The sequence below is a fragment of the Dasypus novemcinctus genome, chromosome 8 (genome assembly GCF_030445035.2).
Source record: "Dasypus novemcinctus isolate mDasNov1 chromosome 8, mDasNov1.1.hap2, whole genome shotgun sequence".
Lineage (NCBI taxonomy): Eukaryota > Metazoa > Chordata > Mammalia > Cingulata > Dasypodidae > Dasypus > Dasypus novemcinctus.
Genome location: NC_080680.1, coordinates 96,711,054 through 96,725,621, shown reverse-complemented (window position 1 = coordinate 96,725,621; position 14,568 = coordinate 96,711,054). Strand labels below are relative to the sequence as shown.

Genomic DNA, 14,568 nt, shown 5'->3' with positions numbered 1-14,568 from the left:
GGAAAGGGGAAAGGGTTTGATGTTGGATATATGGGAGTCCCCTATATTGTGTATATGAATTGCTGTGATCTAAAACATTTTGAAGACAAAATTAAAAATTAGAAAAAAAGAAAGGATGTAAACATTGGGGAAGAAATGAAAGAAAGTGCCTTGCTACAGTACAAACAGGGCAACGTCCATTACAGTGATGAAAGGTGAAATGTTTGAAATAAATCTTTATAATATTTTTCACTTTATTAATACACCAATTTATTTTTTTATTTTAGTATTTCTAAATTATTATGTATTCTATTTCTAAACTTTAAACCTATCACTATATTTCAATTTCCTATTAACTGAATTTGGCAATATATTAGGATTCATTGTTGAAGAAGTTTTGGACCACAGAGAGGTTCAACTATGGCAGGGGAGGAACACTGGTGTAGGGTGTTATTGATGGGGGGCACATGAGTGGGTGGGAGTTCTCTTGGGTATGTATACAGGGTACATAAACATGTTTGGATATTTTCATAGTGGTTTCAGTTAAAAACGACAACTGAGGGAGTGCTGAGTTCCTACCCAGGGGAGCTCTGTCACATTCCCCAAGGGAACAACAATAATCCCCTGAGTGCAATGGCAAAGACCAACAAGGAAGAATGGTCCAATAATGAGCCCTTGATACTGATGACTATGCTTATGAGCCTGTATGCCTGTAATATGAACTAGGCCAAGAGCTGCAGGGTGCCTAAGAGTTACCTCCTGAGAGCCTCCATGTTGCTCAAATGTGGCCATTCTCTAAGCCGAACTCAGCATGTAAATGCCTTACCTTCCCCCCAGCATGGGACATGAGTCCTGGGGATGAGCCTCCCTATTGCCGAGGGATTACTACTAATCACTTAACTGGTGAAACAACTAGAAAGAGACCTTGAATAAAAGGGTCAACTCAGACCAGCAGAATATCTCAGCCTACATATTGGATCAAGTGGTACAAACTGCTTTTTGACCTTGAATAAAAGGGAGAAATGGCAAAGACAAATGAGTTGATATGGGTAAGAGTCTTCCAAAAAGAGTCAGGAGGTCATCAGGACCCCAGAGAGCCAAGGTAGATACAACCCTAGGTGCTGGTTCTCCTGAAGGCTATGGAGATCCACAGGGTATACGGTCATGGCAGGTGGATTTGGAGTTCTGTGCCATGTCAGAGGGCCCTACTTTGAAATTTTTGCTTCGGAGTGTGATGGAGCTGGACTCACACGTGACCTTCCTACACCCACCTCGTCATTTTTACTGAACCTGTGGTTGGTGCTAGGGATGGTGCATATTCAGGGGACTTGAATCTCTGGACTGCCCACACACCAGCTGGGACCTGAGCCTCAGCAGAGTTGTGACTTCTATTCTCTGGCTCACTGGACTTACTCAGGTCAGCTAACAGGGAGGTGAAGATGGTCAACCACCACACCAGGGAATCAAAGAGTGCCCACAACTTCAAGCAGAGGAATTGCATCCATCATCCATGTGGAATCTAAGACCCCTCTTGATCTAGAGGTGGAGTGGTCATCACCATCCCAGGGTCCACAGAATGGAGGAATAAAGTATGGATTAGAGTGGCTTACTGATAGTCTTCTATAAAACTATTGTGACTAGTAATAGAAGAAATTGTAGCATTGAGGTGGGGAAAGTGGCCACAGTAGTTGCTGAGGGCAGGGAAACGGAAAAAGAGATGTGATGTGGGGTCATTTTTGGGACTTGGAGTTGTCATAAATGATATTTCATGGTCAGATGCTGGACTTTATATATCCTTCTTTAACCTACTAAATGTACTGGGGGAGATTGTGAACTAAAGGGTAATATGATTTTCTGTATGGTACAGCAGTGCTCCAGGATGTGTTCACCGAGTGCAGTGAGTGTGCCACAATGATGTAGAAGGATGCTGGTGTGGGAGAAGTGGGGTGGGTGGGTGGGGAGTATACAGAAACCTCTTATGTATTTTTTTGTGATGTATATATCTTTAAAAAATACAATTTACAAAAATGATGGAGTGGGGGTGTGGGGAGCGGGGTATATGGGAACTTATGTTTTTTATGTTTTTTTAATTTTTTTAATGTAATGTTCTTTATGATCTATTACCTTTAATTAAAAAAGTGTAAAAAATGGATTGTATGGTTTATGACAAACAAAAAAAAAAAAGAGGAAGGAAAGACAAGATAAGAAGAAAAAATAAAAATAAAAAACAACACAAGCCCTCAAGAAAGTAGTGAACCAAACTATAAAAAAAACCAGACTTCCCTCTTAAGCTCTTATTTAGGGAAAATAAGAGACCCATGGGAAGCTAATACAAGGATATTACCTACGTTTTCCCTGTCTCAAAGTATCAACTAATATCCCAGTGGGTCACTACTCTAAGAGGAGCTGGGAACTGAACCAGAAACCTTGCACATGCAAGGCTGAAACTCCTCTGCTGAGCCAATTCCTCCTTCAGGGTCAACCTCTTCCTCAAAAAAAGTCCCCTTCCAGGGGCAGGATAGACTCTACAGTTCAATAAACTGATTAGGAATCTGTCCTACCCCATTTCTCCCTTACTTCCCTCTCAGGGCAGCAGGAAGTCCGTCTGACAGCTACTCTGAAATTCAAAGGGGACCCTGATGAACCAAATCACCACAGAAAATAATGACTCTCAGTCTCATTGTGAGAGACCATCAACACCTTTCTGGGAACCCTAAATATGCTCTTGTAAGCCTATTAAGCACTTCCTACTGCCCCTCCCTTAGATGCGTTGCACAAGATTAGTTAATTGCCTGGTGCCACCTTCTTCCAGACATAACAAATAGAGGTTAGGTAAATCCAGCTGCCTCAGCAGATTCGCATATTCCCTCTTCCTGGTTTTTCCTCAAGCCAGCTCAAATGCTCCTCAAAGCTCAAAAAGGGGGGTCTGACAATTGAATTCACGCTCGTAGGACTCCTCTCCACCCTTGAACAGAAGCCTCCCACTCTCGGAGATTTTCTTCTCTGCCTGTGTAACCAGCGATGTTGAGGGAAAGCTGAGGCTTCTTGCTCTGGGGAGGGGCAGAAACCCACGGTTTTACCTTGAGGTATCACTCTTCTTTTCCAGCTTTCTCCAGAAAGATGTCCAGCAGCCTCTTTCTTTGTAGGTTCCTAAAACAGCTCACTCAGGCAGGATTTTGTTCCCACTTAGCTGTTTATTTTGTAGGAACCATGATATGGGTGAACTTACTCTGACACCTTCTTGCCCGGCCCTCCCTGAATATACTTTTAATGTTTAAGGTAAGAGAGTTAATAGAGTTCAGAATGCTTTCCTCTAATGTATTTGCTAATAACACAGTATGTGGTTTACTAAAAATATTGGAAAGATTTTGGCTTTATTATCCTTTAATTTTATTTTGCCTATGAGAAGTTTCCATTTGAGGAGCACAAAGTAATCAATCCCATTACTAAATTCTTAAACCAATGTAAAATGTACTTTTTCTCTACCTCAGATTTTCTGTGGACCATCTCAATCTGCCTGATTATTCTAGACTTTGATAATGAATTAACTGTTAGGGCCCAACAGCAAGAATGACTTCCATTTAGAGAGTGTTAAGTATATGCCTGCCACTTAATTCTTTGGCAATTATTTACTGTGTCTCTGGATATTCCTATAAATCTGAAGCAAAAGTAGGTTTGCTTTGTAGAGCTTATATTTAGAGGGGAAAAATGAATACAAGAGTAATGAAACAGATTTCATGGCATATACGTGGTATAAGGAGCAGCAGGTTTATTTCACTTAACATGATGTCATCAATTTTCATGCATTGTATTGAATGTATAAGAACTTCCTGGTGGCGGACTTGGCCCAGTGGTTAGTGTGGGAAACAAAGGCATGTTGTTTCCATAACAGCAAGTTACCTCCTTAACTACTGAGTCATGCTGTCCTTGGAGATATAGGTGCAGGTCATAAATCTATCAGGGAAATGTAACATTCTGGTGGAACAAGGACTTGCTAGAACTGAACGACCTGAGCAACAAGATTAATGAGTATATTTGTTTCAATAATGTAATAGAACATTGTGAGTTTTGGTAACTATCTAATTCACTGTGTTAGTAAGAATGAGGTAATGGTAATAGTTACCTAGAATAGTTCCTGCTTCTCACGAACCTCTTGGGGTATATAAGCATGACCCTGAGACTAATAAATTTGTCTGATGAGCTTGAGGCTTCAGTGCTCGCACATCCCCTGATGCCAGTCTCTCTTTGTCTTTCATTCCCGATACCCTTTGGGTTTGTGACTCGGACAGTTAGGGCATCCGTCTACCACATGGGAGGTCCGTGGTTCAAATCCCGGGACTCCTTGACCCGTGTGGAGTTGGCCCATGCGCAGTGCTGATGTGCACAAGGAGTGCTGTGCGCCCTTAAGGAGAGCTGCCCAGCGCGAAAGAAAGTGCAGCCTGCCCAGGAATGGTGCTGCACACATGGAGAACTGACACAAGATGATGCAACAAAAAGAAACACAGATTCCTGTGCCGTTGACAACTACAGAGGCAGACAAAGATGATGCAGCAAATAGACACAGAGAACAGACAACCAGGGAAGGGGAGAGAAATAAATAAATAAATCTTAAAAAAAAAAAAGAACTTCCTTTCTCTTTATAGCTGAAATTATGACATTGCTTATGCCACATTTTGTTTGTCTATTCAACTGCTCATGGACATTTGGGTTGCTTCCACCTTTGGCAATTTGACTAATGCTGCTGTGAATATTATTGTACAGATTTCATGTTGGGTGAAATAAGTGAGACACAAACTGACAAATATTGTATGATCTGACTGATAGGAAATACAATAAACAAATTCGTAGAAAATGAATTTTGATTACAGTTTCCTAAGGGTATAGGGGAATGCTATATTGAATTATCTCCTTAAGACAAAGAAATCTTCTTAATCTGCATCCTGTGGGTGAGTACTCATTTGTAAGTAGGACATTATGAAGATGTATTATCATTTATGGAGTGGACTCATTTGTGAAAAGGATCTTCTAAAAACCTATTACATGTGGTCAGACTGAATCAAGTTGGGCCTTAATCTGTATTTCTGGATGCATAATAAAAGAAGTAATTCAGAAGTCAGAATCAGAGATAATCTGAAGAGAAGACACAAATTTTGAGTTATCAACATGAGAGGAGGCAGAGATGCAAGACCAGGAACGCCATGAGTTTCAACAAACCTGTGCCTCAACACAACAGACTTCAGGGAACAAGCAAGGACTTGGCAGTGCCTTAATTTTGTGTTTCTTATCTCCAAATCTGTGAGCCAGTAAGTTCCTGTAGTTAACTAACCCATTTTATGATATTTTTCCTAGCAACTCTGGCAAACTAATGCAGGGGAAAAGAGATACTACTTAATGGGTGCAGAATTTCTGAAGAATAGGTAATGAAAACGATTAGGGAATATATGTTTGTGATGGTAGCATAATATAGAGAATAAAATTAATATCAATGAATTGTACAACTTAAAGTGGATAAAATGGTAAATTTTGAGTGTGTAAATATTAGTATAAAAATAAAAATGAAAAAAATTAAAAACCAAGCTCAGTGAAGACATCAGGAATGATGGGAATAAGTTGTAATTTTAGTTGTGTATTGAGAATTCACTTCATTGAGGAGATGATTTTTGAACAAAGAATTTGAGTTGTCAAGGAAGTAAGTCATGAGTTACTATTAGGCAAAACATTCCAGGGAATGGAGACAATTGCTTATCTGCTGAGATGGGTTGAGTGTCAGCTATGCTCCAGGGATAGAAAGGAGGTTAGAGTAACTAGGCAGGAGTGGAGAGGTAAAAAGGAGTTGGGGATAATTTTAGAACTTACGAGACTTCAGGTCGTATAAGCTTGTACTTAGATTTTTCCTGTGAATTACCTGTGATTCCCTTGAAGCTTTTCTGCAGATGAACAATATAATAAGAATTACCCTGGCTGCTGTGTTGAGAACAGACCATGGGAGAAAGGTCACCTGTAGGAGAGAGAACATCTAAGAAGCTATTACAATAGAGCAGTTAAGAAATGGTAATCATTAAGTCTATTATGATAGCAGTGGAGGTGGTAATGTAGTTGGAAGTTAGAACTAACAATGAATTGACGAATTGAGAGAATTGTTGGAAAGATCATAGTCAACGGTTACTTCTACTTTTTGGTTTGAATGACATGGCGTTATGGTGAGCTACAATGGCTATGAAAACAAAGGGGTGTGTTTGCATGAGCAGCAGAAAGCAATTAATTTATACATAATAACAATAACATAACAAATAAATAATATTTAATGAAGGGTTACTAAATGCCACATAATCTAAGTATTTGATATATTTTCTCTCTTTTAATCCTCTCAACTATTTTGAGACATGTTTTTAATATCATCCTCCCTGAGATAGTCTCATGTGGGAAATTCTGTAGTCATATTTTATCTTACCTGGAAGTGCCAAGGAAAAGACACTGGCAAATATTACAGGTGATATTCTGCATAGATGATCTCAGGAATTCTTGGAGGATCCATCATTTTGCTTAATGCCCAGTTGGCTTGTTTCAGGGAACATTATCAAGTGTGGTCAATCTGCTAACTTCTGGTCAGCTTACTGAAATGTCTTCAGTTTTTCTTTACCATCTGTATGAATACTGATTTTTACCCTTTCAAGGATAGCAAACTATTGTTTGTTCACAATTATATATTATAGTAAATGTCCAGCAAACCTTAGAAGAAAACTAAATGCATCTGAGTTCTTTTTTTTTTTTTTATAGGAATTGTTGGTATACAGAATATTTATACAGCAAGTATAGAGTTCCCACATATGCCTCCTCTTCAGTTTTCCCTACTTAACAGGGTGTATTAGTGTGTTATTTTTGTTACAATTGATGGAAACATTATTATAATTATCATATTAAAAACAGTCCATAGATTACAATGTCCTTCAATGTTGGTATTATTCTGTTCGATGGGTTTTTTTAAAATATGTTTTTTATCTATTAAAATTAATTTTTTGTGTATGGTATGAAGTAGGGGTCAAGATTTATTTGTTTTCATTCCAGCATAAAATATTGAAAGGTGCAAATTTTATTGACGTCTTTGCCAAAATCAAGTAATTGGATAAATGTGTATTTATTTCTGGATTTTCTATTCTGTTCCATTGCTCTATTTATGTATCCTTATAGAAATACCATGCTGTATTAATTTATTTCAGCTTTGTAATAAGTCTTGAAATCTGGTAATATATATCCTCCAACGTTGGGGTTTTCCTTCAAGATTCTTTTGCGTAGTCTATATTCTTTTCATATTCATATAAATTTTAGAATTGGCACGCCAATTTCCATAAAGAAACATACTTGCATTATTATTTTTGTTTTTAATAAATTTTTAATTTTAGAATAATTTTAGATATACAGAAAAGTTGCAAAGACAGTGCAGAGAATTCCCGTTTACCCCTTGTGATGATTTGAAGCTGTATATACAGCAAAAACATGTTGTTAAATTTAATCCATTCCTGTGGGCATAAACCCATTGTAAGTATGAGGTTACTTCAGTTAAGGTGCATCTCACCTCAGCAGTATGGGTCTTACTCCTAATACTGGAGTCCTTTATAAGAGAATGAAATTCAGACAGAGAGAAAGCCACAGGGGGCAAGAAGCTGAAATGGCATCCAGAAGAGAAGGGAGAGACCAGGGTTGCTGTGATGTGCCTTGACATTGACAGACGAACCGAGGATCACCAGCTGCCAGCCCCAGAATGCCACAGTCTTTGTGGAGAAAGCAATGCTTTGATGATGCCTTCGTTTGGACATTTTCCTGGCCTTAATACCGTGAGTGAATAAATTCCCATTGTTTAAGTCAAATCATTTTATGGTGTTTGCTTTAGTAGCCCAGGAAACTGAAACACCCCTCGTCTCAGTTTTCCTTAATGTTAATATCGTACATTACTATGGTACATGGTCACAACTAAGGGACCAACATCAGTACCTTACCATTAACTAAACTCCACAGTTTATTTAGATTTCACTAGTTCCAGGATTTGATTCAGGATATCACAGTACATTTAGTAATCCTATCTCCTTAGCTTCCTCTGGTCCGTGACAGTTTCTTGGACTTTCTTTGTTTTTCATGACCATGACAGTTTTGATGAGTATTGGTCAGATTTTTTAAAGAATGTTCCTTTCCCAGTTTGGGTTTATCTGATGTTTTCCTCACGGTTAGACTTAGTTTTTTTTTTGGATGACCAAGAAGTTAAGTGCCATTTTCGTCAAGTCTCAAGTATACATATTATCAACATGACTTACAACCGAAGATGTTAACCTTGATCAATTGGCCGAGGTAATGTTTTCATGTTTGTAATTTGACTGAGCTTTTATTAAATCTATAGATTAATCTGGGGAAAACTGAATTCTAAACAATACTGAGTCTTCCAATGTATGAACTTTTCCATTTATTGAGGGCTTTAATTTGTCTCAAATTTTTTGTGGCTTTCAATATGGAGGTCTCGAATACCTTCCATTAACTTCATTTCTAGATATTTGATTTTTTCATGTTATTATAAGTGGCATTTAAAATTCATTTTCTGATTGTTTTTAGCAAATATGTAGAGTCAACATTTATTTTCTTACGTTGACCTTGTATTCAATGACCTTGCTAAATACATGGCTTCATGTTAGTATGAGTGAATTATTACTTGGTCAACAATTAAGTTTGAGAATCTTTTCATAAGTATTTTTGACCATTGGATAGCTTCTTCTGGAAAATGTCTATCTTGACCATTTTTCTTTTGGATTGTTTCTCTTATATTTATTGATTTTTAAATCTGAACCTAAGTCCTTTATTAAATATATGTGTTACAAATATCATTTTCCCCTCTGTGACTGGCCCTCTTACTTGCTTAATCCAATTTTTTGATGAGCAGAAGTTCCTAATCATAATATAGTCTGGTTTATTTTTATTTTCCATTATGGTTAGCTTTCATACCTGTTTAAGAAATCTGTTTACTGCAAGATCATAATGATATTTTCCTATGTTGTCTAGGAAAATTATTGCTTTACCTTTCATATTTAGCGCTACAAAGAACCTGGAATTGGAGTTTGTTCTTAGTGTGAAGTAGAGACCAAGGTTAATATTTCTATATGTATAATTACTTGGAAATGCCCTCCTTTCCTTACCAGTCTGCAGTGCCACCTGTGCCATAAATTAATGTCTATATGTATGTGGATCTATTTATGTGTTCTCCTTTCTGTTCTATTTTATTTTACTAATACCATAGTCCCTTAACTCTTGTACCTTCAAAATATGTTTTAATAATCAACAGTGTGGTTTTTACTGCTTTGTTTTCTTCTTCAAGATAATATTTGGATGAGCACTATGCTTTGCTCACTTACAAAAAAGTAAGCCATATTAAGGAGCAAGTCTTCTTTTTTACAGTAATGTAAATATGAACTGTTTAAATTTTTTAAAGCATTGTAATTTTAAAAATTAAGCTGTTTTGTTTTAAGTTGTTGAATTTGAAAGCCTTTGTAAATATCATTATAATGTATCACTGAAACAACATCTGGGGCAATGTAACCCCGATAGTATTGTTGATGGTTAGTATATGTTTCTGAAAATGAAATATGTATTATTAAAAGTTGGTCACTAAAAAAATAACCGTATTGAGATGGCAGGTAATAGACACCTTTCACTCAACACCACTTCTGAATAATAAAATACTTCTTGATGGAAAAAAAAAAAAAAAAAAGATAATATTTGGCCCTTTGCTTTTCCATATACATTTTGGTATGAATTTGTCAATTTCCTTAAATTCCTGCTTGGAATTTTAGTGTGATTGCATTATATCTTTAGACATATTTGGAGAGAATTGATAGCCTCAGGTCTTCCAATCCATATTTATGTTTCTTTAGTTATTTAGGTGTTCTTTAATTTTTCTTTGTACATTTTTTACAGGCTTGCATATCATTTATTAGATGCTTTTCCAAAATATTTCATATTTTTGGATTTGATTGTAATTAATATAATTATTTTTAAAATTCCATTTTAATTTTTATGGAATATGAAAACAATGTAATTTCACATATTGACTTGGACCTTGCCCCCCTGCTAATTTCAGTTATTAATTCTCAGTGTGAAACTCTTGATTCATTTGGATTCTTTTTCTTTTACACAATTATGTCATTTGCAATTAATGGTAGTTTTATTTCTCCTTACAATTTTTGCACTGGCTAAGACCTCTGTTTTAATATTGAATATAAATTATTCTAGTAGATATCCTTTTTTATTACCAATCTTTACGAGAATGTTCTTAATATTTCACCATTTATCCTGATGTTATCTGTATATATTCTTTATCAGGTTAAAGAACTTCTCTTCTATAGGTTTACTAAGAGGTTTCATTTTTTCATATTGCAATGGGTATTGAAGTTTCACCCATTACTTTCTCTGCATATATGCTATGATTATATGAATTTTTTAAAAAATGTGGCTAATTACATAGATTAATTTTAAATTTTAAACTAACTTTTTATTTCTGGAATAAATGAAATTTGCATGATATCCATTTTAAGTATTAATAAATTTGGTTTGCTAAAACTTTACTTGTATCTATCCTTATGAGAGAGATATGCTTATAATTGTCCTTTCTTGGATAATGTGTTTGTCAGGTTTTGGTATCAAGGTTATTCTGCAGTTACAGAACAAGCTGGCATATGTTCCCTCTTTTTCTAAGGAAAAATTTGTGTAGAACTGATGGTTAAAATCTCTTTAAAAATTTGAAATAATTCAGTGGTGAAGCCATTAAGCTTGGAGTTGTTTGTTTTTTGTTTGTTTTGGTTGGGAGGTTTTAAATGACAGATTCAACTTCTTTATTCCATAAAAGACTAACTATTCAGATTTTCTATTTATTCTTGTGAAGAATTATTTTTTTAAAAGGAATTTGTCCATATCATCTTAGTAGTCTAATTTATGGGTATAGAGTTGTTCATACTATTCTCTTATTATATTTGTATTTATTGTTGTATTTATAGTGAAGGTGATATAGTTGTTTTTGGCTTTGCTGGTATGCTCTGTTTTGTGCTTGTGTTCTATTAATTTCTAGTAATTCCTACTGATTTTTTCATTCCCTTGTTCTGTCAGTTTCGGAGAGATGACTACCAAAATTTTCTACTATGATTGTAAGTTTTATTTTTTCCTATTATTCTGCCAATTTTCTGCAAATATTGTGAGGCTAAGCTATTAGGTGGATAAACATTTATAATTGTTGGATCTTCCTGTTGAACAGATACTTTTGATTTAGTGACAAAATTCTTCTTTATTCCTAGCAAATGTTTTTAAAACTTTTTTTTAAATTAGAGAAGTTGTAGGTTTACAGAAATATCATGCAGAAAATACAGAATTCCTATATACTCTCCCTCACACACAGTTTTCCCTATTATTAACACTTTGCATTAGTATGTCATCATTATTACAATTGTTGAAAAAATATTATATATGTATTATAATTGTACTATTATTTATAGTCCATGCTTTACATTAAGTTTCATTGTGCTGTATAGTCCTATGTTTGTTTTTAAAATCTTTAATCATGTGACATATATACAACCTACAATTTCCCCCTTTAACCACATTCCAACATGTAACTTATGTTAATTACATTCACAATGTTTTGCTACCCTTACAAATTTTTTTCCATCACCCCCAACAGAAATTCTGTATTAATTAAGCATCAACTCTCCATTCCCCACCCCACGCTGGCTACTGGTAACCTATATTTCAATTTTTGATTCTATACCTTGCTTATTTTAGTCTTTTCATATAAATGAGATCATACAATATTTGTCCTTTTTTCACTCGACTTGATGTCTTATTTTACTCGACTTGATGTCTTCACGGTTTATCCATGTTGTCATATGTATTACAACTTCATTCCCGAGTAATGCTTTTAGTCTCAGAATTTATTTTGTCTGATAGTAATAAAGTTATAAAGCTTCCTTTTAGTTAGAGCTTGCATGTTGTATCTTTTCCCATTTTTTCTTTCAACCTTTCTATTTTTTAAAAAGATTAATTTTTAAAATTTATTTCTCCCCATCCCCCATTTTTTGTGCTCATTGTCTGTTCATTGTGCACTCCTCTTTCTTTTAGGAGGCACCGGGAACCAAACATAGGACTTCTCATGTAGGATGGAGGTACCTAATCGCTTAGCCACCTCTACTTCCTGCTTTTTTGTGTGTCTCATTATGTTTTCCTCCTTGTATCTCTTGTTGCATTATGTTTTTATGTCAGCTCACCATCCAGCCCATTGCATCAGCTTGCTGTCTTGCTCCTCTTCTTTAGGAGGCACCAGAAACCGAACTTGGGACCTCCCATGAGGTTGGCAGGAGCTCAATTGCCTGCGCCACATCCAGTTCCCTTTCAACCTTTGTATGTCCTTATATTTTGGATGTGTCACCTTTACGGTCCAAATAATTATTGCTGTTGTTGTTTTTAAACCAAGTCTGAAAATGTTTTTCTTTTAACCAAGGTATTTAGTCGATTTTAATTTAAAAAATGTAAATTATATATCTATGCTTAAAATGATCAAATTACTATGTGCTCTCTAGTTTTCCTGTCCATTCTATGTTCCTGTGCCCCTCTTTCTTGACCTCTTTCCAAATGATTTTTAAAAAAATATTTCTTCTTTTCCCTCTGTTATTTTGGAAATTGCATCATTTAGCTTTCACTACATACAAAAACACATCAAAACATAGTAGCTTAAAACAAGAATAATTTTATTTAGATCATAATCTGTGGTTTGGTTTGGTGCTTCTGCTCTCTCTCCTCCCTCTCTCTCTTCCATCTTCTCCTAATCTCTTCTCTTCCCCTTATATCCTTTCCTCTCTTTGTATGTTTTCAAAGGCATTCAAATTCTAATTGTTTTCAGCAAAATACTGGATTGTGAAGTAATTATTTTCAGCAATATACTGAAATGTGAAGAATTTTTGAAGGTCAGTCTTAATAAACAGATAAAATTTGTTCAGTAAATATTTGTGGGAAAAGATTAATTTAGAGCAATATTTGGAGAAAGAAAAGGGATGAAATTTCTGGGAAAGAGAAGGAAAGGTCTCTTGATTTAAAAAGATAGAGAACCAATTGTTTAGATGTGATCAATGGTTTTAAGTGCCCATGAACGACTTGCTTCATATGCATTCAGCACACTAATCTCCAACAAGTTTATGAAGCCCAAGAAGAAACTATGTCCAAGGGAGCAGATCCTACTCCTGGGTTTGTCAAGAGGTGCTGACTAGAATTGCTTTTTGTCCATCAGTTTCTTCAAACCTCGTTTCAGGTCTTTGTTCCTCAGGCTGTAGATAAAAGGATTTAGCAGGGAGGATAAAACTGTGTAGACAATAATTGCCACCCGGTCCCTGACAGTGTAGGCTGACAAGGGCTGTAAATAGACATAGAAGATGCTTCCATAAAAGAGGATCACCACAGTGAGATGAGAACCACAGGTGGAGAAGGCTTTGTGTTTGCCAGCAGCTGAGGGAATCTTGAGAACTGTGATAAGGATTTGTGCATAAGAGAAAGCTATGAATAAAAAGGGAGTCACCAAAACAACAAGTCCTTCTGTCTTTATCACAAGTTCATTGACAAATGTGAAGGAGCAGCACAATTTTAGCACAGGGTTGATGTCACAGATAAAGTTGTGGATAATATTGGATTCACAGAAGATGAGACAATTCAGCAGCAGAATGTGTAGGAGGGAGTGGATGTGAGAGAAGGAGCAAGAGAAGGCCAGCAGCAGGACACAGAGGCGGTGGCTCATGGTGGTGACATAGTGGAAGGGGTCACAGATGGCCACATAGCGGCCAAAGTCCATGGCTGCCAGGAGACAACTGTCAGTGTTACCCACAGCATAGAGTAAATACATCTGCTTCAGACAGCCAGCATAGGAGATGGTCTTCTCTGAAAGGAAGTCCACCAGCATCTTGGGGACAGTGTTTGTTGTGAAGCAAATGTCAGTGAAAGATAGGAAACTCAAGAAGAAATACATGGGGGTCTGGAGCTGGGGGTCAGAGCAGATGGCTAGGATGATGATCAGATTCCCTATTATGGTGACCAGGTACATGGTGAGGAAGAGGACAAAGAGAGGTGTCTGGTCCTCAGTCCGAGAGGAGAGTCCCAGGAGGATGAACTCAGACACACTGCTGGTTTGGTTGACTCTTACCATGGTCACAGAGGCAGCTAGTAGAGAGAAGGTCCTATTATCTAACACAAATATCTTTTATCACTGTAATAAAAAATAAACCCAGAAGCCTATGCTTCCCCCTGCTTCTTCTTTGGAACCTTGGGGTCATGATTAGCCATTATGTGAACAACTTGTCAGTCTCAGAGCCCTTGTGCTCACCCCTTCCAAATGTAAGTCTTCACAAGGCTCTTGTGGTGATAGCATGGGCTTAGGAGGGAGAATTTCCTTCAGGAACAGAGTTGTACCTCAGGCTGGAAGGAAATTCCCAGGAGGATGAACTTGGGAGGCAATGCTTCTTTGGTTGACTCTTTCCATCATCTTGACCCAGTTTTATACAAGAACTTTCAGTACTTAAACCA

General features: G+C 36.5%; 1 protein-coding gene across 1 annotated transcript; it reads right to left on the bottom strand.

Annotated features, from left to right (window-relative positions):
- Nucleotides 1-13,261: 13,261 nt before the first annotated feature.
- Nucleotides 13,262-14,191, bottom strand: LOC131279367 (olfactory receptor 1L8-like). The gene has a single exon (XM_058301360.1). The coding sequence runs from the start codon at nt 14,189-14,191 to the stop codon at nt 13,262-13,264; it is 930 nt and encodes a 309-aa protein (XP_058157343.1).
- Nucleotides 14,192-14,568: the final 377 nt, after the last annotated feature.